General features: G+C 44.6%; 1 protein-coding gene across 3 annotated transcripts; it reads left to right on the top strand.

The window, feature by feature from the left end:
- The first annotated feature begins 458 nt into the window (after positions 1-458).
- LOC138195666 (proline-rich protein 7) lies at positions 459-19,372 on the top strand. 3 transcript variants are annotated; one of them, XM_069145288.1, is made up of 4 exons: positions 459-737; positions 6,846-8,152; positions 8,435-8,688; positions 17,697-19,372. In XM_069145288.1, the coding sequence occupies exons 3-4, from the start codon at positions 8,505-8,507 to the stop codon at positions 18,338-18,340; spliced, it is 828 nt and encodes a 275-aa protein (XP_069001389.1). In that variant the 5' UTR covers positions 459-737; positions 6,846-8,152; positions 8,435-8,504; the 3' UTR covers positions 18,341-19,372. The 3 variants fall into 3 exon arrangements, with proteins under 3 accessions (XP_069001389.1, XP_069001387.1, XP_069001386.1); XM_069145286.1 differs by having other exon boundaries at positions 6,841-8,152; XM_069145285.1 differs by lacking the exons at positions 459-737; positions 6,846-8,152 and having other exon boundaries at positions 8,327-8,688.
- The last annotated feature ends 6,728 nt before the right edge of the window (positions 19,373-26,100 follow it).

The raw sequence follows: 26,100 nt of genomic DNA, 5'->3' as shown, positions 1-26,100 counted from the left end.
ATTTCAGTCTATTGGAGGTTGTTGGGTTTTTTTGGAGCCAGCTCCTAGTGGTATTTGCACTTTGAGGCACCTCTACCTTGGCTTCATTTGTACGGGTAGTCTATGTGTTGAACAGGTTTTCAGGACTGATCCCCGTGGCAATTTTTTTTTTTACAGGAAACAGAAGTCTGCAGTAAAACACTCCCGTGAAATGTAAATATGACCCCGACATTTCACACTTTCTCATTCCCTGCCTTTTCGCAGCGTCTGTCTTCCTTTTGCCGAGTCGTGCCGTCCTCGGAAACCACCCCTGCTGGCACGGTTGATTTGTATTCCCATCATCCAGATAGACGGGCAGACGGTGATGAGAGGAGGGGAGGGACTGAATGAAGGAGGGCGCAGAGGGAGGGAGAGAGGGAGAGGGAGAGAGGGAGGAGCCAGGATGTCAAGGTGAACAGATAAACCGCTTTTTTTTTTTTTTTATTACCCTTGAAGTCCAAAACACGACGCGCAGCTCCCGGCAGCGCCGCGCAGGGGAAGAGAGAGAGAGAGAGATCGGGGAGATCTCGCATCCTCAACCGGGAGATAATCTGACTTGGAGCCGGTGGACGGTTCACACGGACGGGCGACAGACGCAGGAAAGTGCTTTTGCGTTGTGAATTTATTATTTTTTTTACCCACAGATTGTGGGTATAAACTTAAATGGCACGGAGTGAGTTGAGTGCGTCATTTCAGCGGAAACGGCAGAGGAATTAAAGGTGAGTTGTGTTTTATTTTATTATTTTTTACCCAAAATATGATCCTCACGCAACCGACCTGTGGAAATAATGTGGAGTTTATTGTCCTTCGGGGGTATTTTTTAATTGCTCGGCTTCCACCTTATCCTGATATCTCCACCACGTACAGAAAGATGATTTATTATTTGATTGTTGCGGGATCTCCAGAGAATCGCTCGTCTTGATCTTCAGGGTCAGGGTGACAAACCTTCCTGCTGTTTCTCTCGCGGAGGAAATTAAAGAAGAGACGTTTTCAAAAGCAGCAGTGCGTCTGAGCGGTTGCGTAAGGTGGAAATTGAGCAGCATGTTTTGGATGACTTGATACATACGATTTTAGTTAAAGATCAGACACGCTTGAGTACACTTCTATTTTTTTATTTTATTTTTTTTATTTTTTTATAATAACCAAATATCAGCCATAGATATAGTTTGACGCACTTTTTGGTGACAGCTGCGCAAAGTTGAATTCTCTATTGCAACACGCGGCAATAAATCGCACCTACAGGGGACATACTGGGGCCCCCAAAGACCCCTCAAGAAGTTCCCATATAGGAGGATTTACAGCTGAAATAGGGTCAGTGAGTTCTTTATAAATGACAAAGGAGTAATTAACTTTCCTTAGAGGACACATCAAATTAATAATAGTCTTAAAATCTTCATCACATCAGTTCAGGAGGTCATTTTCAAGGAAACTGGAGAAAGTGAACTCAAGTTAAATCAACGTTTTAGAGGTTTTATTTATAGTTTTTGGGTGCGACCTAACCGGAATGGACTCCCGATTTTTACCAGATTTTTAAACGTTAGGTATTTCCTCCCTACTTTGAATTTGAGACATTTTACTAAGATTAGGGGTGTTTAAGCAGGCCAGTGCTTCATTTAATAGCACTTTATATGTTAGCAATTGGTTAACATGGGGTGCCGCCTCCTTTCAGTTAACCAGAGAAGTAAGGCTGTGTAAACCTGCCCCCCTTCTGCCAGTAAGAGGAAAACACTGTGGACATGTTTACCCTGTTAGCACTTCTGCGGCTGTAAAACGATGGATAAATTGAATCTAATCTACTCTAAAGTATAGAAAAGCCGCACAATTAAATGATTTTATCGCAGGCGGCTAATAATGACTTCACTCAGTGGTTCGTGACATCGTTTTGAAGCCACCAGCTGAACATTTCGTCCGCCAACATCTTGTTTTTTTGCTACTATAAGTGCCCGCCCACATATAGGAGAAATCTGACTGCACCCCAGGAATGTCAATTAATTAGACGCCCACGCCCCCCAAACATACCTCTTTTTGAGGCATAATATCTAGTTAATAGCGGAACTAGTGTTGAATGGACCACCAGAACACTGATCAGAAGGAGTGGATTTAGCAAACGACACCATAATGACCTGCGGAAAACAATGACTGACTTTGTAATTCATGAGAGTAGTTGATTTGGAGTCTACGGAGTAAGAGGTTTTTTTTTTTTTTTTTTTTTTTTTTTTTTTTTTTTTAAGCCTACCCCTAGTGGCCCTCCATGGTACTGCACTTTAAGGCCCTTGTGCATTGGCTTAGTCCGCAGTTCCCACTGAGCATGCTCAGTTTACATTTATCCAGCCATTGCGGGAATGTCACACCGGACAACAGATGTAAAACCATTCAGCACATAATGAGCTGGGTTGAGGTCATGCGACTGAGGTCATATGACTTCTCTGCATGTTGAGCCTGATTTATGAATATTTTCACGCGATACTTCGAGGTGTTTCATTGCTGTTTCATATCCTGGAGTTCACTAGTTGTTAGTAGTGAACTCCAACAAGTTGTCCTGACATTTAGTGATGATGGGGGATCTCCCATGATGCAGTACTTCTAGTCTCTTTCACTCTCCATGCATTTATATGCCACCACCTCTGATTACTGGCCCTACCAACCTGCCACATGTTTAGTGTCTATTGTATTTCTACGCTCTTCTTTTCTCTCTCTCTGCTCTCTGCTCACCCCAACCATCTGAGTCTGGTCCTGTCGGAGGTTTCCGCCTGTTTAAAGCCAGTTTTTCCTTCCATTTCTGTCATATGTGTCAAGGACCTTTCTATGTTAAGTGCCCTGAGATGGCATTTGTTTTATGATTTGCTGCTCTAATTGTGAAACTGAATTGAATTGAAATCCATGTATAATAGAGGTCAACAGTGTTCGTCCAAAAAGGAAGGGACACATTTTCAAAATGCTACTAAAGCAGAAGGTCAGAACTTTTAACCTCACAGTCAGTCAGAGCTTCATTTCAGCCCTTTGAAACTCGACAGCACTCGTGTTTCTCAAAGGTCACCGAGCTTACAGAGTATAAAATAACAAAAGGACACCAGCGGTTTCGTTTCTTTTGAAAAATAATTAAAAAAAATAACAAAAATTTAGATTTTAAGATTTGTATCTGACACATGGATCCAGTTATCGTGAGGGATTTAGCTCTGAGTGGAAAGTGACGACAGATCTGCTGCCACGGCCTGCAGAGCGTCCTTGAAGCAAAACCCTGAATCCTCACATGTTCAACAGACCAATTCAACCTGAACCTGGAAAACTTCAGGTCTGAGGAGGACATTTCCATGTTAACAAGTTATCTGTAAAGCTTTTATAAACGTCAAAAATACCTCTGTGCACTTCGAAAAGGTTACAACCAATATAATTTTAATAGAATATGGCCTAATCTGGTTTATATAAGTGCAATAGCTATAGCAGTGACAGAAAAATGACATCATCGGTAGAGACCGTAAACAGTCTAGTAACCAACGACCTGTTTGCTTTTTATGCTGCTGTCATGGCCGTAGATATAAAATTGCTGAAATCGTGTTTTCAGCTTGTTTTCGTTCGTTCCATTCGCCTGAACGCAATATCTCAGGAACAACTCGAGGGAAGCTCTTCAAACTCGGAACAAACGTTCACTTGGTCCGAAGGATGGAGTGTGTGTAGAGTTTAGGAGTCAAAGGTCAAAGGTTAAGGCCAGTGTAACCTCAAATCCGTCCCATGCCTCCGTCCCCTTGTGAATGTGATATCTCGACATCCTCTGGAACGGATTTCTCCAAATTTGGCACAAACACTCTCTCGGACTTAACGATCAACTGAGTAGATTTCAGAGGTCAAAGGTTGCTGCCAACTGAAGTGTGGTGGAAATTCTGTCCTGCCGTTCCCCCGATGAGAATTGAAAGAGCCGTCTTTGTTGATTTTTATTCTTTAAAGAAGGTCTCAGTCATACAGGATACAAGAGCAACCTGCAGAGAATGAGGCCCGGAGTGCTGGATGAAGGACGCATTCATAGAGTGTGATATGATGCTGAAGTAGGAAACAGGAAGTTCATGTTGTACTTGTGACATAAAAGTAAAAATTGCCAAACAGGAAGGTGCGCACAGCAAACAAGGCCCTGCAAGGTAATGTGAGACACTGTGTGCAGGACATTACTACGTAAGGTCAGAAAGAGAAGTCTGTGTGTTAGACATGACTATATAGGGTAATATGAGAAATTGCTATTACACTAGTCTGTCCCATTCTTGTGAACGCAATGCCACGACTCGGAAACACACGGTTGTACGTATATCTTCTGTGCTGTCGGGTTAAAGATGCGCGCGAAGCCGCCGCATGTTCTTCGAAGCGTTGTCTACTGTCATGGCCGCGACATCCATCGGTACACTTCTATGTTTGTACACACACTTGTGTAGTGCGTGGATTTCAGGAGGTTAGTCTCGTCTCAAGTCGCACGCCGCCGTTCGGCGCTCGCCGGAAATGCCCGTGACGTTACGATTCAAAAATCATCTAAATCCTCGCTTCATGTACCGTACGAGTCTGGACAGACACGGATGTCAACTGCAGCTGAAACGGTTGGCGAAGGCGAACAAAAGCAAGACAGTAATTCCGGTTTCTGTCCTTTAAATGTTGCGTCGCAAATTACGTCACACCTTCCACAGATTTAGTATTTTACCCTTTCGCATTATATTCTTCCTCTTCAGTTTTGAGTGCTAATATCCTCCTGTGGTGTTCAATTCTGTCATCAAATCAGAGATCAATTGTGGCTAAAATGAGAGGTATAAGGACATAAATGCAGTGAGTGTAAACTGTAGATGCGTGTTGTTGCGCGCGTGGGTGTTTCAGGTTAAGGTCTGAGTGTGTATCGGCGAACGCGCCGGCTTGACGACGGGAGCGTGGGGAGTAAACAAAAGCCCGGTTCCACATCAGCGCTCGCAGATTGAAATATCAGCGGCTGTGCGACCTCACGAAGGCCCCTCTGCCGATGAATCACCTCAGCTGGACAATTTTAAATTACGATAGACACAGGGGTGTGACTCCCAAAGGTGATACGGAGGTAGAAGATGAAAAACCGGACACGGCTCCACTCAACGCTATAAATGTATCTCGAATACAGAGCAAGTGTCCGTCTCAGGGAGGACAAACACTCCTCGAACTGTAGCTCATCGTTTATTCGGTTTTGTTTTATGGAAATGAAGGACAGAAGACAGTTTTGTTGTTTAAAAGTGGCTTAAAATATCATATTTTCAGTCCGATTCCACTCTCGAGATGATAATCGGGACCGAAGGGAAGGAAACGATACACCGATATTCTTATCTCGTATGTCATTTGTTTCTTGTCATCTTTGTCCTGCACTGAGTGTATAAAATTATCTGTCAGCACAAATCTTCATATCGCAGCTCTGAGGAGTCAGATCTCACCAGATGGAGGTCTGCCGTCCAATTAACGTCTATCTGTTTGGGGGTCGTTGACGTGAAACCCGGCACAATCTTCTGTTCTCCCAATTCAACATTTGTAAGGAACAAAATGTCCAGAGGAGTGTCTGCATCATTGTCGGGAACGACATGTTTACATGTTCTTGTCGTTGCAGTGAGTGAAAAAAATCACAAAATACAGTTTCGCAGTCTTCATCAGCGGCGGAAATCCCACTGAAACAAATTAAATAACAAAACCCAGCTGATGTTTGCGTGCGGTTATTCCGCTGCAGTTTCAGCACGTAATTATTAATGTATTCTTTTTTCTGCCACCTAATATATTTCTATACTATAACTAAAATCGAATATCTGCTCTCGGGCCGATACTGAATGTTAGATGATAAAATGCTGGATTCTGATTGGTCGGAAGGTGGATTTTATTTTTGGAATCTATAAATAGTAAAGAAATTTAATCTTACACCAATAATGTAGGTGTTTGTTTGCAATTCTAAATGAATGAATTAAACTGCATTTAAAGGCAGCCACAGCCGAGCCTCACCTTAAGAGCTTGGAGCTAGAGTTATTCGTGTAACCACCACAATTATGAATATCTTGGCTGAGCCTTGCAACCCCTTCCTGTTTTGCAAGATGTTGCCGAGCAAAGCATGTCAGAAATTTGCAGGAACTATATTTGATGCTGAAGAAGGGCAAATTGTGTAAAGATAACCCTTCCTGGTACAGGTGGGCGGGCATAGTGTCCTCGGGTTTCTTAATGAGATCCACCTCTCCCCCTTCCCGTATCTCGTCCAAACATGGACACTTCTGCCTCCGAAAAAAAACAGGATGGCAACAGCCAAAATGCCAGATTGGAAACCTGGAAAGTGGCAGTTCACGGGTGGGTTGCTGCTTGGTAACTTCAGAGGAACAAAGTCTACAGAAGGAGGAGGTTGGGGTAGATGGATGGGTCAGACGAGGCCGCATTAATCTTCCTTTAAACCGGATGGCCTTTATGACTGACCTCGACCATCAAATTACATTATTTTGGTTAATTTGAAGCACGTGTGTCTTTCACTTGACTGTTGTGGATCTTTTTAGTGTTACGGCGTTGTAGAGGCAATAGCTGAAATAATGAATTGCTTTAATCTTGTTTCTTCGTTTGTTTCCTTTAAATCTGTCTCTTTCGCTTCATTATTACCACTGTGAAAATTTTCTGCGTGAGCTGCTCTGTGAAGTGTGAAACCGATACTCACCCCCCAAGGTTGGCATCATAATCCTGCCTGAACAGCTGAGATTTACAACTGCCTCGGCCTCCGCGCTGTTTTTCCTGCTCCGAGTCCTCACTGTGTCGAAAACATTTTCTGAATTTGTCCTGACGATGGTCTCGTCTCCTCCTGTGTCTTTGTAGAGCAGCGTGAGGCCGGGGAGTCACGCTGGGATCTGACGGGGAAGAATTCAGCGTCCCGTTGGCGTAGACGGACCCCCGACTCCGGCCCCCCGCCGCCCCGAAGGGACCAGCTGTTTGGCTTCACGTGGACCAACACCTCCACGGTTTTTGCCGCTTCTGACTGGATGTCACCTCAGTTCATCGAGAGGCTTTTATTCCTTCCAGCTCCAACTTCTTTTTCATTTACTTCCTCACATTCCTCTAACCCCTGCGTCAAAAATAAGATGATGATGCATTGAGGCTTTATTCTCCTTTAGAAATGAGAGAAAAGCTTTCAGTCACCACAGAAAACTGAGTGGCTGGATTATTGAAAGAAGTCCGGCGGAGCCTTTCGGACAATTTAAATGGATGATTGCCGCAGCCGAAGCACCGGGGAAGATGCCGAGTTCATCTGTAGTCCTGTGGAATAACAGTGTGTGTCTGTCAGTGTGCGACTGTGTGGGATTCACACACATTTCCATCTAAATGAGGTGAATTTCAAGCTGCGGAGGAGCTGGCTTCTAAAACATCTGGACGGACAGAGAAGACCAGCAAACCAAGATAGTTTTTAAGGTTCCTGATTCAATTACAGGATTTTTTTTTTTTAACATTCAGGAACGTTAAATTATATAATCAGACTATTTTTGTATTTTAAGATGAAATGTTCACATTCAGTGTTTAAAAAAATACAAATATTTCCATTGAATGTTTTAGGGTGTTTGCTGCTGCAGCTTTAGCACCCTAAATTTCCCATTTCCACACACCGACTTTGGACAGAAGCCAAATATTTACGCCAGATTTCTTCTGTCTTGCCTTCATTTATCTCTAAGTGGATCTAATTTAATTCGAACGCTAATGCCTGCAATACGTTTTATTGAGGATACTGTTTGATGACTGCCGGCTCCTCGTAAACACAACATTCAGACATGTGACTGCTGTGTTGCAGAAAAGCTTTCAGTAAATGTTACTGGATTTCTTTTCCTGAGCATTTTTTTTTTCTTCTTTTTACTGAAGTCAAAGTGTTCAACTTCTTCAAACAGCTCCGAGGACCTCGATGCTCTCCGTAATTCAACAAGAAAGCAGGAGCCATTTTAATACCTGTTTGAATTTTGAATTGAAGGAACTTATAATGACAAAAGTTCACCAGTATTGAAGTCATTTTTTTTTTGTCATTTTGAATCACCTGCTTTTCATTTTTTTTTTTCATTTTTTTTTTTTAGCTCTCTCTTTGGATTACATCCCAGACAATTGCATTTTTGTTTTGCTACTCGCCACATTTTGACCACCAAACGAGGTAAATGTTCCACCGTTTGTGAGACAATTCCCTAAAGTTGGCAACGTTCGACCGCAACACACGAGAACCTCACGTTGTCCCATCCTGCCTCTCTGAAATCACCTCTTCCTGCCTCGGGAGGGGGGGGAGGGGGAGGGAGGGAGAAGGGGAGGGGGGGAGGAACTCGCTGCCCACCCCGTCACCCGCCATGGTGATGTCGCAGGGCACCTACACCTTCCTGGCCTGTTTCGCCGGCTTCTGGTTGGTCTGGGCCCTCATCGTCATGCTCTGCTGTTTCTGCAGCTTCTTGCAGCGCCGGCTGAAGCGCCGGCGCGAGGAGAGGCTGAGAGAGCAATGTCTGCGCACCGTGGAGATGGAGCCGCTCGGCTGTCACCCCGCCGGGTACCCGCCTCCGCCTCCGCCGCCTCAGCAGCAGCAGCAGCAGCAGCAGCTGCCCCGGGAGCCGCCGCAGTTCTGCCCTCCTCAGACTCTGTCGCCGTCTCTTCCTCTGCAGGTTCCTCATCCTCTGCCACAAGCAACCTGGATCAGCATGCCAGGTAAGCTTCCGGGACACTTTTGTTGCTGTTGTTGTTGTTGTTGTTGTTTGTCTATCGTTATGATTCTATTGATTTTTCTCCCTTCAGAGATCACTCAAGTTTTTCAAGCTTTCTGTAGAACCTCACGATGTGTTTTTCGTTGTTTGTATTTATGGGTTTCTTGCCTGGCTGTTTCCTTTATATATAGGTGTTGAGTTTCGGTTAATTGGGATGGCAAGCACTGCATTTCCATATTTTTTTTGTCTGGATGAACGAACTGAATTTTTTTTAACATTTGAACCTGGTTGGGTTGAGGGGTGGACAGTCCTGCGTCCTGAGGTTTGGGAAGGTAGCGAAGAAGGAGGTAAAGAAACTTCTGCATCGAGGAGGTGTTTGAACGTTACGCAACGCTGCAAGATTTGAGTCTCATTTTGTTCACGTACCTTTCTGAACAAAAGAGCACCGGGCCCGCTCGCGAGAGTGATGGTAAGAACAGCTAAAGCAATTTATGCTTCATTACCCCCTTCAAAATATGAAGTCACAATCGTTGAGCCTTTCGCTTTCCGCTGTGGCGATTGTGTCGATTCTACTTTTGGTGTTTTGTTTGCTGCATTTGTCATCACGGCAGAAATAAGAAACTAACCGGTTTAAGTGTTCAAATATATGCGGAATATTTACTGACAATAAGAACTTACACGCGGCTAAAGTATCAAACAAACGGCGGCTCCGAGTCTCTCCAAGCAGCAGGACTAAAATAAAATGACGGCTGACGGGATAATTAGCGCTGCGACTGCAAAGTGCCGGGCCCCTAAAGCCCGGTACGGGGTCTCCTCAGTTGTACGCGAGCGGCCAGTTAAGCACCTGAGGAAAGTGTCGAGGGCCTCGAACGTGCACAAGGGTTGGCAGGACATCACCCGCTGCTCCGCCGCCGACGCATAAAATTCCCGACAAATAATCAAACCCGGCACGTCTCGGTTTCTCTTCATTTACGAGCCGTGTTTCACAGATGAAGACGCACAATTCAATCTCGGCATCTGCATTTCGACTGAATAACACAGCAAAGAGGGAGAAAATGGGAGTTCATGAGCCGGTTTGGATGCAGACAGCGACGCGGAGGACACCGGGAGGATAACATTATGCACTGCGGCATATTTAATTTTATTTATTTATTTATTTTTATAAGCTCTTCAGTTCCCAGCTTCCGCCTCCCCGCCTGCCGGGCGTCGCTCCCCCCGCCGGGCGTCATAGCGACAGCTGCCGCTGAGGCGTGGGCGGTGGCCGCGGAGGCCGAGCGTCGACGGGGTCCGGGGCCTCGCTGAGAAAAAACAACAGAAAGACGGGAAGACGGAGACAATCGGAGGTTTGAGGGTCGGCACAGCTCGTGTATGGGTGTCAAGCGAGCACTAATGATTCCTGCTGGCCATTAAGCGCTCCCTTCCGCACTCGACCGTCAGGGCTTCATCAACCTCCTCGGGGGGGGCACCCGAGCAAAGAAATTGTTGTCGGTGCCTAATTAACCGCCAACGCTCAATGCCGGTTTCATTATTTCCCAAAATAACCCTGACGACCGAGCGTCGCTCTCAGGGGAGCTCAACTTATTTGTTGATTAGTGTGTTACTCGAGTTTGAACATAATCGTTGCTCGCCGCGCTTACTCGCTCTGCTCCCCCAAAAGTCGGACCGAAAAAACAAATCCATGAAACCGCAAATGTGCCCAAACCGGTAGAGACGGGGACACGCGCCGAAGTTGACCGAGCGACGTAATTTGAAACCCTTCCTCGCTGAAGTTATTGCCCTCCGTGTTTTACCGCGTGCGACACGCCGTTCATAATATAAAAGGAGAGTTTTGGCTGTGGACGCCCGTCGTCATATGTTGTCACAACCCCCGACTAGTTCACCGTCATGTAAACGCGAGGACACGTCCCTTCTCAGGAATTCAGCGTAGAAGTCTGGAGAAGCGCATCTGCCGTCTGGAGAGTGAAGACATGGGGGGGATGGAGAAAAGTGCAAATGCTGGGGAAATTTTAAACCTTTTTCACGGCGGGCATTTTGACTTGTCACAGGAGGTAATTAATGTCTGTTAATGATGGCTCGGTTCCATTCGGAGTCTCAGCAAACCGTGACACTGAACCAACTGGGCGGCAACCAGCCGTGATGTCACTCATTGGTTTGTGAACTGCCGAGTTCAGCACTTTGGCCGTCGCCGTCATGTTTTTGTGGAGCCGGAAGTGACCATATTTGGACGAGCTGGGGGAGGAGCGAGCGGTGGAGCTGACTCAATCTGATTGGAAATCCTAGGACGCTACGCCCCGCCCACCTATAGTGGAAACCTGACTGCACCACAGGCCTGTCAATCAAACAGACACTCCCCCCCCCACTCAAATATACCGCTTTTAAAGGCCTAATATTTGATCAATGATGTGATTATTTTCAGATGCCCCGCAAGAAAAATAGTAAAAGGAGTGAGTTTAGCAAATGACACCATTGTGAGTTGTGGGAAAAATATATTGAGTTTAATGAGAGAAGTTGAATGGGAGTCTATGGAGCCAGAGGCTTTTTTTTTTTTGGAGCCAACCCCAGAGTGGCCCTCGCTGGTATTGCAGTCTAAGGCGCTTCCGCAGTGGTATCACTTTTCAAACCCGGAAGCTACGCCCGCATTTATATCCAGTCTATGAAACCAACACACTTAAAACAGGACCTCCTCTGAATGAAATGCAGCCATCATTAACACACCAGCGCTTTCAAAACACCTGCCGTGAAAAAGGTCGTAAAATGTGCAAGAAAAAGGAAAACAAATGCAAAGAGCAGTTAGATTAAAAGAGTAATTGCAAAGCGGTGACGAGGGAGAAATAGGATAATCGAAACGAAGAGGGGTCAAGGAGAGCGAGGTTACTGGGGAGCTAAAGGCGAGAACGAGTAAAAGAGCATCAGCTGCTGTCGAAGATGGTTAACGGGCAGAGACGGGCAGGACGGGGTGAAACAAAAGGTTGCTGGAGTCTCGGTCACGAAGCAGACTGATGGAGAGGTTTAGTATCCAGGCAGCAGCAGAGCGAAAAGAAGAAGCAGGTGCCGACCAGCTGAGCGCAACAACGGAGGACGGACAGAGAAGCTGAGAGCCGTCCCAGTCGTGTATACCAGCAGGCGGGGAGCGACGCTTATAGCAGCTCCACCGTGAGGTTTTAGAGTCGAGTGGGAATCCTGCAGCTCGAAGAAACGGTTTTTTTTTTTTTTTTTGCCTCTTTAAGCGAGTAATTTTGGCCCATTTACAGCTGTTTATCAGCAAATAACTAAAACACCACCTGCTCGGCACTAAACAGCAGACAGAACGTTCGACACGAGCTGGCAAAGAAAGTGGTGCGTGTAGCAGCCACTGATATTTCAAACCAGAACTGAAGGGAGAGTAAATACTGGACGATAATTTCTGGCGTCGCCTTTATCTAAGAAACTCTCTGCCGACTGTACGTAGATCACCGCCTCCAGGCGGCAGAGCTGCAGCAGGCCAAAGGTCAATAACACCCCTAAGTTTGTGTAAAATATAAACTCGTTATATGATTGTATTTAGCCTTCTTGCTTGGGACACCACAGGCCTGTCACTCAAACAGACCCCCCCCCCCCCCAAAAAAACAGCTTTTTAAAGCTTATTTTCTAAATTTACGAGGGATTATTTTCAGATGGTCCGCCAGAAAACGAAATGGAGACATTTTATTGACTTCGAATTTGATGGGACTAGTTGAATGGGAGTCTACGGAGCCGACCTCTAGAGGCACTCGGTGGGATTGCAGCTTAAGACACTTCTGCATGAAACTCATTTTTCAGTGCCGGAAGCTACGAACACTTTTATATACAGTCTGTTGATATTATCAACATTTCTTTTTTATTTTTTATCTTACAACAGTTAACGACACAACGCCACAACGCCATTTTGTTGTTGGTGCGCAGTACGGAACGAAAACTAATCTTGCCAGAGCTGCTTTTGTGTCGTTTGGTCTTACAGTCTATACTTAAAAGTGGAAATGTGCACAGTTTTTTATTTATTTATTTATTTTTTTTATAGAGAATGCTCATTTTGAATCCTAATTTCTATGTTAAATCACACACGTAATAAGGCGGTAAAAATACACCGGCAGAGTCTGGCTTCAGAAAGACAGATTTCAGGCATCATTACATTTACATTGCATTTCATTTTAGCTGACGCTTTTATCCAAAGCGACTTACAATAAGTGCATTTCAACCATGAGGGTACAAAACCCAGAGCATCACTCAGCTGTCATCCCACACAGCCAGCGTGAGCTTCACTTGACAGGCTTTTGTACCGAAGTCCTGACCCACACAGGATGTTCACACCGGGAGCAGCGCTGACGAGTCGCTCGGTGCAGATCAGCGCTGGGTGATGATTCCTCCTCTGCAGTCATCTGCAGCCACAGAATTTACAACCGGAAAAGGATGTCTTTTTTTTGGGGGGTGTTTTTTTTTGTTGCCCCGCTCCTGGTTTCACCTCGCCTCGCTTCTTAAAGTGTCGAGTAGTTTTTTTTTTCTGGCACAACTTCAGTGTCATTAATAGAAAAATAAAATCACACGTCGACTTCAGACGTCCTGGTCGGCCCGCAAAGAGGGAAACGATCGATGTGATGAGTTGTTAATCGTGTTCATGCTGCGTGACCACGGGGGGAGGCGAGATAGCCTTCGTATATATTTACAGTGCGTCCCTCTGATGTTTTTCCTTCTCGGAATCGAGGGAAAACACAAAACAGGGAGATGAGAAGACGGTTGAGATGAGAAATTGATGGTGTCGGGAGAAGAAACTAGAAAGGAGATTGAAGTTAAGATGAGGAGGCGGTGAGGTGAGATGACTGGAGAGGATGAGACGTACGGTGAAATGAGATTAAGATACTGGAGGTGAGAGTTGCGTACGTCGAACATCTAAGTTTGTGAAAAAAATTCTGGGGCAGTCGCTTCGCGAGGAACGTGCGTTTTTCATGGTCATGTTGGAGAACCCCGTTGCCATGGCCGCCACAAGTTGGGTCATTTGCCGATTTCCAGAGTTTGGTACAAAAATCGCGGCCCGCCGCTCGCAAAAACGTGCGTATCTCGGAAACTGATGAAGATCAAGCCAAGAAATTTGTACCGGTTCCTCGTTAGGGTTGAATCTTCCTCCTGCTCTGTGCACGAGCAGCTGCAGTCTCGGAATTTATTGATTTACCCTCGTACGTACCGACATCTCCGCGTGTGGTTCTTCATCCTCGCGTGAGTGGCTGCAGCGTCGAACCGAAACCCTCTCCTGATCGTCCCGGTGGAAACATCAGCCCCGCGTGTTTGTGCCGACGTTGTCTCCGTGTAGTGGATGTTTATTTGAAGCCGTCCCGGCAGCTGCTCGTATTGTTTACAGCCGAAGAGATCGACGCGGGAGTTAGCGAAGAGCTTGATCAACAGTAAGGGTCTGATCCTGTCGGTATCTGTACAGCTTGATGGAGGAGTGATGGATTGTGGCCAAGTACACACACATATACACACATATACACACACACACACACACACACTCGCACAAAGGCACACATTTGCACCCATAAATACATTCAGCTCCATGGTAACAGTTCAACAAACAGCTGTTGATTTCCAACACTGTGATGTGTGTTGTTGTGGCTGTAAACGGGTTCGATGTGAGGAATGCCAAGTGGGTTGTTTTAGTGGTGTAATCGTCGCAATTAATCCTGAAAGCACGGGTCATCTTTCAAACACGACGACATACCTGGGGTTGCTAGCGACATGCAAATACATATTTGTCATTTTTTTTTAAATTTTACAACCATTAATATATGTTAGAAACAAGTTGTTGTTGTTTTTTTCTAACTGGATGAATATTTCTCAGGTCAGACCACAGACTATATAAGAGTGGACGTAGCTTCTGACCAGGCCAATGCGGAAGTCCCTGAAACTGCAATACCACCAAGTGCCGCTAGAGGTTGGCTCCAAAAAGCGCTGGTTTCCATAGACCCCCATTCAACTAGTCACATCAAATTGTCAGTCCAAAAAAAAATTTCCACACGTTTTCTGTATGTCATTCGCTAAATTCACTCTTCCAGATTAGTGTTCTGGAGGTCCATCTGAAAATAATCCCTCATTAATAATAAATCAAGCCTCAAAAAGCATCGACAGGCCTGTGGTGCAGTCAGGTTACAGCTATCGGTGGGCGGGACGTAGTATCGTCTGGCCCTCGGTCCTCCCCCATCTCGCCCAAATACGGTCACTACCGGCTCCAATGTTATCTGGTTACAGGGCTGCAGGTATTTTTCTAATGACTGCATACTTTTTGAAACTTTGCTTTTTGTTTTAGTATTCAGGCTGATAAAGTTTCAGAAACCCCTGAAGGGATCCAGGTTCTCTGGAAAAAACTCTTATCACTTCGAGTTCATTCCCGTTTGTCAATTCAAAAACAGGAAAGTAAACTTATCGTTTCTTGCAAGAAGTTGCAAACCTTCTTTTTTGTTGTTGTTCCGGACAGAGAGCGTGCAGTGAGCTGAGAAGACGTGCTGCTGTTCACAGTCAGGAAGCAGAAGGAGAGCTTGTGCAACATTTCGACAGATATTGATCAGGACTCTGGGCAGATTCATCAGCGTGGAAATAGAAACTAGCTTCAGTTGTTCCAAGAAGATGCTTAAAAATGGATGTTTGTATCCTCAGGTGATTTTTTTTTTTTTATCTTACATTATGCTCACGGGGCAAGAGGTATTTCAGAAATATTGCTTTATGCTTTTTACCTGAATCGTATTTTTGTGCTTCGTTCCTTTGCAGCACAACGAAAACATTCGGCTGCTTTTTTGCTTTTAGTGTCACCCAGAAAAATAAAAGTCAAGCTAATTTGTGGCAGGTAGCAGATGCCCGAAAAAAACAAACACAAAAACAACTTGGCGCTTTGTTTTCTGTTGTTTCACGACAGGAAATGTCATCTGCTAAAACAAAAACAAAACGTCTCTTCTCTCTCGTCGCTCGTTCGGCGGCCTCAGCGGCTTGAAATCCCTCCCAGTGAGTCTGTCGACTGCGGTTCACGTCGCGGCGCCGCTTAAAAGCAGCTGGCGAACCCGTGCAGGTTTATGCTCATGCCGTGTCTAAAATGTCTGCATCAGTCTGAACATTTCACTGCAGACATTTTTCAGTGGCTGGCGAAATACAATCGGACCGGAGCCGCGTAGTCCTTCGGTGTAATTAACAGCAGGTGTGAAAGATCCCACGGGCAGAAAACAGGCGAGAAATCCGCTGCTGCTCGTTTTCAAACGTTCAAAAACGGGCAGGGAACGAACACAAAAAAAAGATCTCGCGCAACGTGCAGATTTTAGCAACGTTGCGATCGAACTTGCATCTGTTGTAAGATGCACAAAAAAAAAAGAAAAAAAGAACACGTCTTGCATGAAAGGAAATCGACAGAAGAAAAAATAAGGCGTTTTCACACGAAGCCATCAAACTGCAATCATGTGCAGAGAACCGCAGGAAAAGCTTCACATTCACACTGAGAGCTCTGCAGGCAAAACTGATTGCCAGACATGTTTCTGCTAAAAACCCGAGCAGGGATCTGATTCCTAAAAGTTTGTGTTTCGGATTATATTTGCGCTTCGAGTCGGACCGGGATGATTGCGGGGACTCGCACAGGGAGACAAAAACACGTTGAGGCGAGGTGTTTAAGGGGTTTTAATTCTTGGACGCTACAACCAGAGCTGCGCAGTTACTCGTTATTTTTTTTTTTATTATTCATAATATGACGTTAAAAGCAGTAAATGGACACTCGTCGTTACTTTGCACTACGTCGTGTTGCGTCATTTTGATTCTAACTTTGTTTTTTTTTTTGTATTGTGGGATTGTTGGCATATTTCCTTTGACTGTGGGACTATTCCAGGGAAGCACATAACAAACAGGGAGTGATTTCGGATCGCTGTACGACACAGATATTACATGGGAGCACCGAAAAGCACTCAGACCAACTACCCGATGTGACTTCAGAGAAGGCTGACGTGAGGAATGAATCAGTGCACCACAAAGGTTGTTTTTTTTGTGGGCGGTGTGGGGAAGGTTAGTTTTGAAGTGTAATAGTTTACAGAAATATGGCTACTTTCATTTCTTTAATAAAGTCATGTAGAATTTACCTTTAATTGCTTTTTGAACTTTTTTTTTTTTTTGAAACTGGGTAATAAAGCTGAAAAGTCCTAAAAGCTAAATGTAAACTAGGCCGTGTGAACTTCACTACTCAACACTGATTGCTGTTCATTTTTAGTTGAAGGTTCTAATTAATCTGCGTTAAGATGGTAATGTTTTGATTTTTAAAGATAAATCTGTTTTGTTTTTTTCAGTTACTGTAACCGGTCACGATTACATTTATTTGATCATTTATTTACACGTGACTTATTACATGCCAAAATGAATCCCCGACATCGATCGTGGGTTTGTTGTTTCACACCGTGCCGCAGTGCAGTTTCTCTGCTAGAAATGACGAAGTCTTCTCTGGGAGGCAGAAAGACGGAAAACAAGTGAACCTGAAATAGGAGTGAGTGATATAAGAGAGAGAGAGAGAGAGATTTGGTGAAACACAAAGAGGAAGAGAAAGTTCAGGTCAGATGCTCTGTGATGGTTTTTGTTGCTGTGGTTGTCACATGTATCGCAGCAGACAGGTGTCAATTACAGTTGTTTGGGTTGTGACCTGAAAATGAGGTGTGTGTGTGTGTGTGTGTGTGTGTGTGTGTGTGTGTGTGTGTGTGTGTGTGTGTGTGTGTGTTCAGCACTCACATATTTTATCGTGGCTGTATTCTAGTGTATCAGGCTGCATCATGCCGGTAGAACGACAAATGAATTCTACCTTCAGAATGCCGTTCTGTTTTTTTGGGCCTCATTTAGAAAACACTCCTCCGGGTTTTGTTTTGAGGCTCGGGGTTAAAGGGCTCACGTGATGTTTCAGTTGCAGTACCGCTGTTGGCCTCTTGGAATAATTTGTTAATTGTTTTGCATTCCCGTGCATGTTGTGATTTAATCCCTTCTCTTTCTTTTCAGACACGGATATATTTGGGAAGCCGCCTTGTTACGAGGAGGCGGTCCTGATGGAGGATCCTCCCCCGCCCTACAGCGAGGTCTTGGCCGACCCGCGGGGGGGGACCTACCTGAAGCCCGCCCCGCTCCGAGCCCCTCCGCCGCCTCCGAGGGAAAACCACAATCCCGCTGCGGTGTTCACGTCTGAGACCAGCAAGCCTCCCGCGGTGACTATGTTCCCCGACCGGGGTTACTCCTCCCTCATACGCTTGCCTTCGTCTCAGCGCTGGGACTCCCTGGGCCATCTCCTGTCCAACATGGATCTGAACCACAACAACCTCAGCCCGCCGGGGGACCGCTCCCTTCAGGCTGCTGCCGCGATGGCCACCATGCCCCGCAGGGAGCACAGGACTCATCGGGAAGGACTCGGGCTACGAGGTGGTATACGAGGACTTCAAGGAGGACTGCAAGGACTTCAAGGGGGCATGCAAGGACTTCAGGGGGGCATGCAAGGACTTCAAGGGGGCATGCAAGGACTTCAAGGGGGGATACAGGGGTTCCAAGGAGGGTTGCAGGGGCTTCAGGGGGTCCATGGTCTGAGGGGTATGGAGCCCAGCTGCGGCATGCCAACAGCCTTCCCCTTGTTGGGTCGGAGCACTGCCGTCTAGGCCCGGATCCTTACAGGAGTCCAACCAACCGAAAGGTTGGTCATTCGAAGAGCCTTTTTGAAGAGCCGGAGATTTATGAACAGACTTCCTGTCTGTGTGCCTCCACTGTTGCTCGGTTTTTACCGCGGTAACGCCGGTAGAAGTAGAGATTTAATTCCCCAAAAGAGCTAAAGAAGGGTTAAAGTGCTGCAAAGGCATCAGGAGTTCAGTTCCCCCGTGCAGCTCTGTGGGCGAAGGGTGGCTGTGACCCTGCTGGGACTGTGTGTGGGTAAAGGAAGAAATTGCACACTGTTTCCAACCAGTGTTGTTGAGTCACAGAGGTATTCTGGTGTCATATGGAAGCTAATTGAGTCGAAGCTCTTTTGAACAGCAGAGGAGGAGAAAGAAGACGCCGTAACGAGGTGGAGGACGAGCGAGCAGCGAACACAGCTGTTTCTCCGCCTTTCATCCCCACTTCCTCGCCTTTATTTCCATCTCCAACTCCCCCTTTTTTGTGTCGCCCTCTCATTCATCCCCGATCTCCACTTCTCCCCGCGCGCCTGAGCAACCTATTGTACCAGTCTGCTGTTGCCATGGCTCCCGGGTGCTGTCTGTTGCCCACGACGACCTCTCCTCTTTTATCTGCTCAGATTTTTTTGAAGACTCTGTTCACAGCTTGTCTCCTCTCAAGGACTGTGAGCTTTAACACTTGGGGAAGAACATTCGGTGACCTTCGGTGGGACCGGACCACCGTGTCTGTGACATTAGAGCCGAAGGCCCGTTTTTTTTTTTTACAATGACTGCCGAAATGATTCTAAAGGTAGAGCACGAGATAGCCACAGAACCAAGTGAAATTGGATTTTTAACATGCTGCTTTGTTGTTTTCGGTGTCGTCTTTGCTACAAACTGTCGGTTGGGGCCCTTCTGGTGGTCACAGGATGACGTCAGATGGATCTCTGAGTTGTAAAAAGACGTTTTTCATGTACAAAGTTATTATCATTCTTTTAAAGATTTGTGACAAACTCTTGTGAAATAAAAAAAACATCCTCATCTGCAAGGCTTCTTCCATTGATTTACGGAGTGAATGGAGATAAATTCGAAGTCATTGTTTAGCGTAGAACAGGCGGCACCCAGCAGCGACGTCACCCGCCATTTTTGAGCGGCCGTTATGAAGTCTCGGTTTCGCCATCTTGCTCATCCCCGGGCGGTTTTTGAGCAGGAAGTGACCATATTTGGATGAGCTGGGGGAGGACCGAGCGGTGATCTGACTCCGGCGATCTGAAATCCGGCAATACTGCATCCCGCCCACCGATAGCAGTAACCTGACTGCACCACAGGCCTGTCAATCAAACAGACACGACCGCTCCCCCAAAAACACGTCTTTTTGAAGCTTATTTTCTAATTAACGAGGGAATATTTTCAAATGGACGTCCAGAAAACTAATAAGGAGTGACTTTAGCTAACGACACCGAGATAACTGGTGAAGACATTTTATTGACTGAGAATTTTATGAGACTGGTTGAATGGGAGTCTATGGAGCCGGAGCCCTTTTTGGAGCCCACCTCTAGTGGCACTCGGTGGTATTGCAGCTTAAGACACTTCTGCATCGGCCTCATTTTTCAGAGCCGAAGTTTTTCAGAGTTTTCGGTTAAATTATTCATCCGATTATCTCTGTATGTTTTCTTTTGCTACTGTCAGCGATAAATTGATTCCCGATGTCTGCATCTGCCCATCAGGATGTTTAAAAAAAAAAAAAAAAAAAAGAAGTAAGGTGTGAATCTGACTCCCTCAGTTTCCTCAGAATAATCTTACCTACCTTTTTTTCTTAGCAGTTCTGTTTAAATCCCTCCTCCGTTTTCCATCTGCACCAGTCCTTCTGTCACGTCCTTGTCTCCTTCTGCCGTGACACCCGGGCCTTTCACATGCTCTTATCCCAACATTGCTATTTCTTTGGTGTCAGACAGGGAGATGAAATCCGCTGCTCCGGCAAAGCCATCATCACGAGCAACAGATTTCATGTCCCCCAAATCACTTCTGTGACTCCCTCTGTGCTCCCAACGAGTCTCTCGTTTCTCCTCATCTCAGCCTGTCGTGCCGTAGAGGAGCAGATTTGTTTTCCACGAGACTTCCAAAGAGACAGAAATGAAAAGGTATCGAGCTCACGTGTTTTTCAAGTCTTCTATTATTTTGAGTGGAATATCATTATCAGGCACCAACACAAGCTGCTGCATAACCAAGAAAATGCTGGTTGCTTTCAAATGGCTGCAATTTCCAAAGCAATATTTGAAACGAGTGAGATTTTCCTCATTCCCGTCACGTTCGGTGTTACATTAAATTTCACAGCGTGTCACAACGGGAGCTTCTCTTGCAGCAATGCCTGACGAAGGTACCGAGCAGTTCATATTTGATGAAAAATCAAACACTCGACTTTTAAAACTCAACAGTTTCCAGCTGTTTGTAGGCGTGCCGGTAATTTTACTTTTGTATAGCTGAATGTAAAATAAAAGTGCACACCCGCAAACCAAAATTACGCACTGTTTGTAAATTGGCAGTTGATGCACTTAGGAGCATTTTTAATGAGTCCACGGCATTTACGCTGCGTCCCATCAATCCCACAAAAATACACTGCGTCACATATAATAGATATAAATATTAGCGGAGCGACTCGACAGCTGGCAGCGATGACGCAGAACGATGAGACGTGTTTAAAATCACTGTTTGTTTACTGTTTCGGTACAGCCTCAGAAATGAGTCTAAATATCTAAAGGTGCAAAGATTTCAACATGAGTGACCGCTGTTGAGAAGGTTTATTTCTGCATTTGCAAAACGTGGAGTGTTACAGGATTTTTTTTTTTTTTTTTGCGCTTTGGACGTATGATGGGCCGGGTCACGCCTTCAAACATGACTGTCTGTCGCTGAGCTTAGACCAAAACTAGTTTAGACCATTGGTCGACCAACAGCTGCGATAGTCTTTTAACATTTAACAAGTTCTCCGATCCATACGACTGCACAGGTCGTTTTTTCCTACCCTCAAAAATGACCCACAGGGGTGTGTCCCAAATCGGTACCACCTGTTGGTATTACCACACCCAGCTGGTTGCTGATTGGTCCGTCCTTTAGAGAGGCGGAGCGAAGCTTCATATGAACTTGTTAGGGTTCGGGAAAGATAACAAGTCCGGCTTAAAATGATGACTGTTCAAGTTACTACTTCCCCACCTTCGTCATCATGGCAACAGTAAGCGCCGTATTATCAAAAAACTGTTCTGACTCGCGGTTGGAAACGGGAAGTTATCGACAGTCTCCCGCACCCAACTCGCCTCCTCGAAACGAGGACTATCTCGCGTTGTATTGCCATCAATCATCCGAAGCGCGCCACTCGAGGTTGCTGTTGTTTATGCGATACCACAGGAGGTCGCTTGACTTCAAACATAACCGACCCAGTTGTTTGCACAAAAGGCAAAAGGGACAGACTCCTTTATATTAACAGTGTCCGACTTTCACCTTTTTTTTTTTTCTGCCGAGTTCAGTCAGACTTAAGGTTTACTTGCGGTCATTAAGATTCGAGAAGCTGGAGGCCGACGGGAGAATCAGCTTCATCACTGCCTTGTTTCGTAGGTGATGATTACAGCAGTGCCTTCAGGCTGATGATTCACAAACATGACATGTTCACACCTTCAGAGAAATATTTCTTGGCCTCGAAGAAACTGAGAAAAATCGATTGCGCAACTGAACACGAGCATCTCAGCGTTCAGACGTGCATTTCACCACGGAGGCAAACACCTTGATGATGAGTATGATTCACCCTGTGAGGTTACATAAAGAGAAATAAAGAAAGAGAGAGAATTAGAGGCCATTCAGTATTGTTTCCACAAGTACGAATGGGCTCTCGAGTATTAAAAGATCTCTGGAGAGAGAACGAGTCAGAACCCTCAACACTTTTCAGTATCCACAGCATGACGTCTTCGTAGCTCATTTTGTTCTCTATTTTTATAACTGACGTCACATTTTGTTCCAATGTCTCCCTGATTTTTTTATAAAAAAAACATCATCCACCAACCGCTCCACCCGTTGAGCACGTTGTTATCATTTCATCTATTTTTTTTGGAGAATACGCAGATTCATTTCTCATCAAATTAAAAGGACTTTGACGTCAGTGAAGATGCATTCGTAAAGATACTCAATCAGAAAAAGTCATTGATGTTACTTCTTCTTAAAGGCATTTCTAAAGTCTCCACATCTACGTATGATCAAAAGGCGGAGAATTCACATCTGAATGAACTCTAATGTAATACTGAATTTTTAATCTTTCACTTCACTGCCTCTTTACTACACGATGTGACGGCCCAGACCGACCAGTCAGGGTTTAAAGTTAGACGTCCTCAATCATTTCACCGAAGTAAAGGACTGTTCTGTACATTTTAACTTTAAACTTGGTCATTATTGGGTCATCGATACCTTTTCTATTTAGTGAATGACATAGAGCAAAAAAAAAAAAGTTTTATCGTTTCAAACTTTCTGTTTAAACTTTTCATGCCCGTGGAGGTCAATTGAATTGCAAAGTGTGCGGTGTGAAGCGTTGTCGTTGACGTGGTGCCATTTATTTACTATTTCTATTTATTTACTCAAAAAGGTCACGACAGCGAAATGATGTTTCCTCGGCAAACACAGAACTCCTCCTGCTGCCGCTCGGTGACATTTTTCCACCCCGAGACAGAAGCAGCGGTACAAAAAAAAAAACAAAACATTCAAACCTGATTCAACCCTCTGCCATCGAGCCTGGGATGGCATCTGTGAGAGTATGTGTTGCCTGGCAACCTGCTTGGCCTTGTTTACATGTAGTAAAGAGAGAACATCAGCCTGTCGCCACGGCAACGACTGAGCAGTGGCTGCCTCCTCTCTCCCCTGCTGCTCCCCCTCGCCGATTAGACCGGCTGCTCGGCGACTGTGGCGCTGCTACGAGGCCCCGCCCACTGTTACATCACCGCTGCACAACAGGAAGTGAATAAAATTAAAAAAATTTAAAAAAATACATTTTCAACTTGTAAAGGCTTTTTAGTTTCATCACTAATCTTCTGGCAGCGATGACCGGTTGCCAACCGGAAGGATCAAACATCAAGTCTGCAAAAAAGTGATTCCTGATGCTCAAAGACAAAAAGTGGCTTTGCTTTTTCTGATCAAAAAAAATAAACAGATGAGAGATTCTTTGAATCTATGGATATTTTTGATTTCAAAAAATTTTCATCGCCAAGAATTTTCTTTTTGCACTAGAGGGTTTTTGTTTTTCACCGTCGCCACTTCACACGGCAACCAAACGCGATGTCCCTCACCCGTTCGTGATCTGCTGTCCTCAAAGCCTCAATTTCGTATTTTGACTCTCGCCATCTTGCTATTTTGGAGCCCAGAAGTGACCATATTTGGTCACTGGCCCACCCATCTATAGCGGAAACCTGACTGCAGCACAGGCCTGTCAATCAAACAGACCCACCCCCCAGACATATCTGTCTTTATCATCTAATTAATGACGGGATTATTTTCAGAAGGACTAATAAGAACCAGTGACTTTAGCTAATGACACCATAATGACTTTATTAAACAAAAGGTGTTGACTTTGTATTTCACGAGAAAAGTTGAATGGGCAACCCCTAGTGGCCATCAGTGGTATTGCAGTTTAGGGCACTTCCTAAATTCCTAAAATGACCTGAAGCTCCTGACTTGTGTCTGCAGGACTTTATGTTGCACCGCTGCCTTTTAACTTCTTTCTACCGGTAAACCTAAAAACTGAGACGTCTTCAGATCGGCATGGCTGCTGCCTCGTTTCGTCTCGTTATGAGCCGACACCGCTGTGATAATAAACTTAGTATTATGGATTTATTTTTTATTTTTTTTTGGGACCAGTATTTGGACAGAAAAACAAGCTTTTTCAAAGGCAGCGCTGCGGGAGAAGAAGATTGACGATGGAAATAAATTGCCGCAGCCTTAATTATCATCACAAAACAGTTTACCGCAGCAGGCAGGCAAACGTTGCTCGTGTGGAGCATTTGATAACAAAAGAGCTCCACAGAAAGAAGAGACAATAAGAGAGAAGACAATATATGAAAACAAGCAGGAAGTGAGAAACCTGTCATAAAAACAAAGAAAACGTTATTTATTTTTTTGAACGATTTTAATGCAAATGTTCAGATCTTTAGTCCTTAAAAAAAATTTGACCTCTGGAGAGAGAAACCATCTCCTCCAGATGTAGCTGCTGAGTTTTTTTTTTAAGTGTCCAAATGTTTCACATTCCTGAATCGATTGTCGTGAAGTCAGTGGAGCTGCTGCTGTTTTACCAGAAAGCTCTGAGAAAAGAAACTGTGACAACCAGAGAAAGCAGTTCTGCAGCAGGGTGAAGGGCAGCTGGCTTGTTTTCACATTTAACGCGTGAAATAGGTTTGTTTTTTTCGTTTTAAAGGCGACATCCAACTAATTCAGGTGTTGATCAGAGGATAAGTTCTTCTTTTAGCATTTAATAATCGTGACCAAATGTTAAATACATAAATGTGGATTTGCTAAAAAAAAAAAAAAAAAAAAAAATCCTCCACAGTGTGGAAAGCACTTAAAAATGAACTCTGACTCCGCAGCAAATGTAGAAGAAAAGTTAAGCAAACCCTGAAAATGATTTAATTGAACCTCTTTGTTTTTACTCTTTAGCTGTTGTTTATTTTTTTTTTTTAATTTAAACTTTGGTTTGGTATATATTGACATCCATTTGTTAAATATATATATCGTATTGCATTTTAGGAGGTGTGACCCTGATGCAGCTGAGACTGCCATCTTTCTGTACTGTTTTTTTTTTTGTCTGTTTGAAATAAATAAATACAGAATATTTTACTTGTTTAAGGTTTAGGATTAACAACCGTAGCTGGAAAGGGTTTGAGGGAGATGCTGCACTTATTTAAGTTGGTTCTTGTTTCAGGGCGGTGATGTAGAAAACACTCCTTCATGTTTGTTGGCGTGACCAGGGAAAGATTTTCTTTACATTTATTTGGAGGTTTTCAAGGAGCGTTACAATAACCCCCTCCGTCCCCCTGCTGGTCATGATGTGAACTTCATCCTCGACTCATGAAGTCTTAGAAGGAACAAACCAAAATCCTCTGAGCCTTTGTGGGTCTGAGTGGCTTCCTTTCTATTTGTTGATTTAAACCAGCCCATTAAGCTTCTCTGTTTGTCGATTACGTTTTGTTGTTGTTGTTGTTGTTGTTGTTGTTGCTGTTGTTTTGTAATGAACGGAATGTTTTTGCTGCAACTACTTAACTCTAAATTTGTTGGGACCTCATATGAGGCCTTTTTTTTTTTTATGTAGAAGCTTGTGATGTACTTTTTGACTGAGAGTGACCTCTAGAGGTTTAAATCAGGAGCTGCAGGTGTTGACTGTGTGTTTCTGTGTGTTTCAGCATTTGATGTTTGTTACTGTATGATTTTTTTCCTCAACAGATGTTATCACTAATGACGCGCTAATTTCTCGCCTATTATTGTGACATACTTGATACGTTCTTATAGATTAAAAAAAACATTGTATTTTCTCTATTTCCATGTTGATTTGGTGCCTATTTGTGTTTATATCCGTTTATGTATATCTTGTTTGTATATTTATTTATTAAACCGTTTAGACTTTGTACATTTTGAAAGAATAAGAGGATTTATTTTTTTTTATTTTTTTTTAATTAGTAAAAAAGTGGAATCAGAAAGGAGGGGGGCGGGGGGGGCGGGGGGAAAGGAGGTGGCTTCTAGTCACATGACCGGAA

This window comes from Embiotoca jacksoni, unplaced genomic scaffold, assembly GCF_022577435.1.
Source record: "Embiotoca jacksoni isolate LCO1_2020_lvr unplaced genomic scaffold, fEmbJac1.0.p SCAF_120, whole genome shotgun sequence".
NCBI lineage: Eukaryota > Metazoa > Chordata > Actinopteri > Embiotocidae > Embiotoca > Embiotoca jacksoni.
Note: the sequence above shows the minus strand (reverse complement) of the source record. Positions and strands in the feature narration are given on the sequence as shown.

Bases quoted from the DNA above. Each gene is read 5' to 3' on its own strand.
- LOC138195666 (XM_069145285.1), top strand. From the start codon at position 8,340: ATGGTGATGTCGCAGGGCACCTACACCTTCCTGGCCTGTTTCGCCGGC. The intron at 8,689-17,696 runs GTAAGCTTCCGG...CTTTCTTTTCAG, and splicing joins AACCTGGATCAGCATGCCAG to ACACGGATATATTTGGGAAG.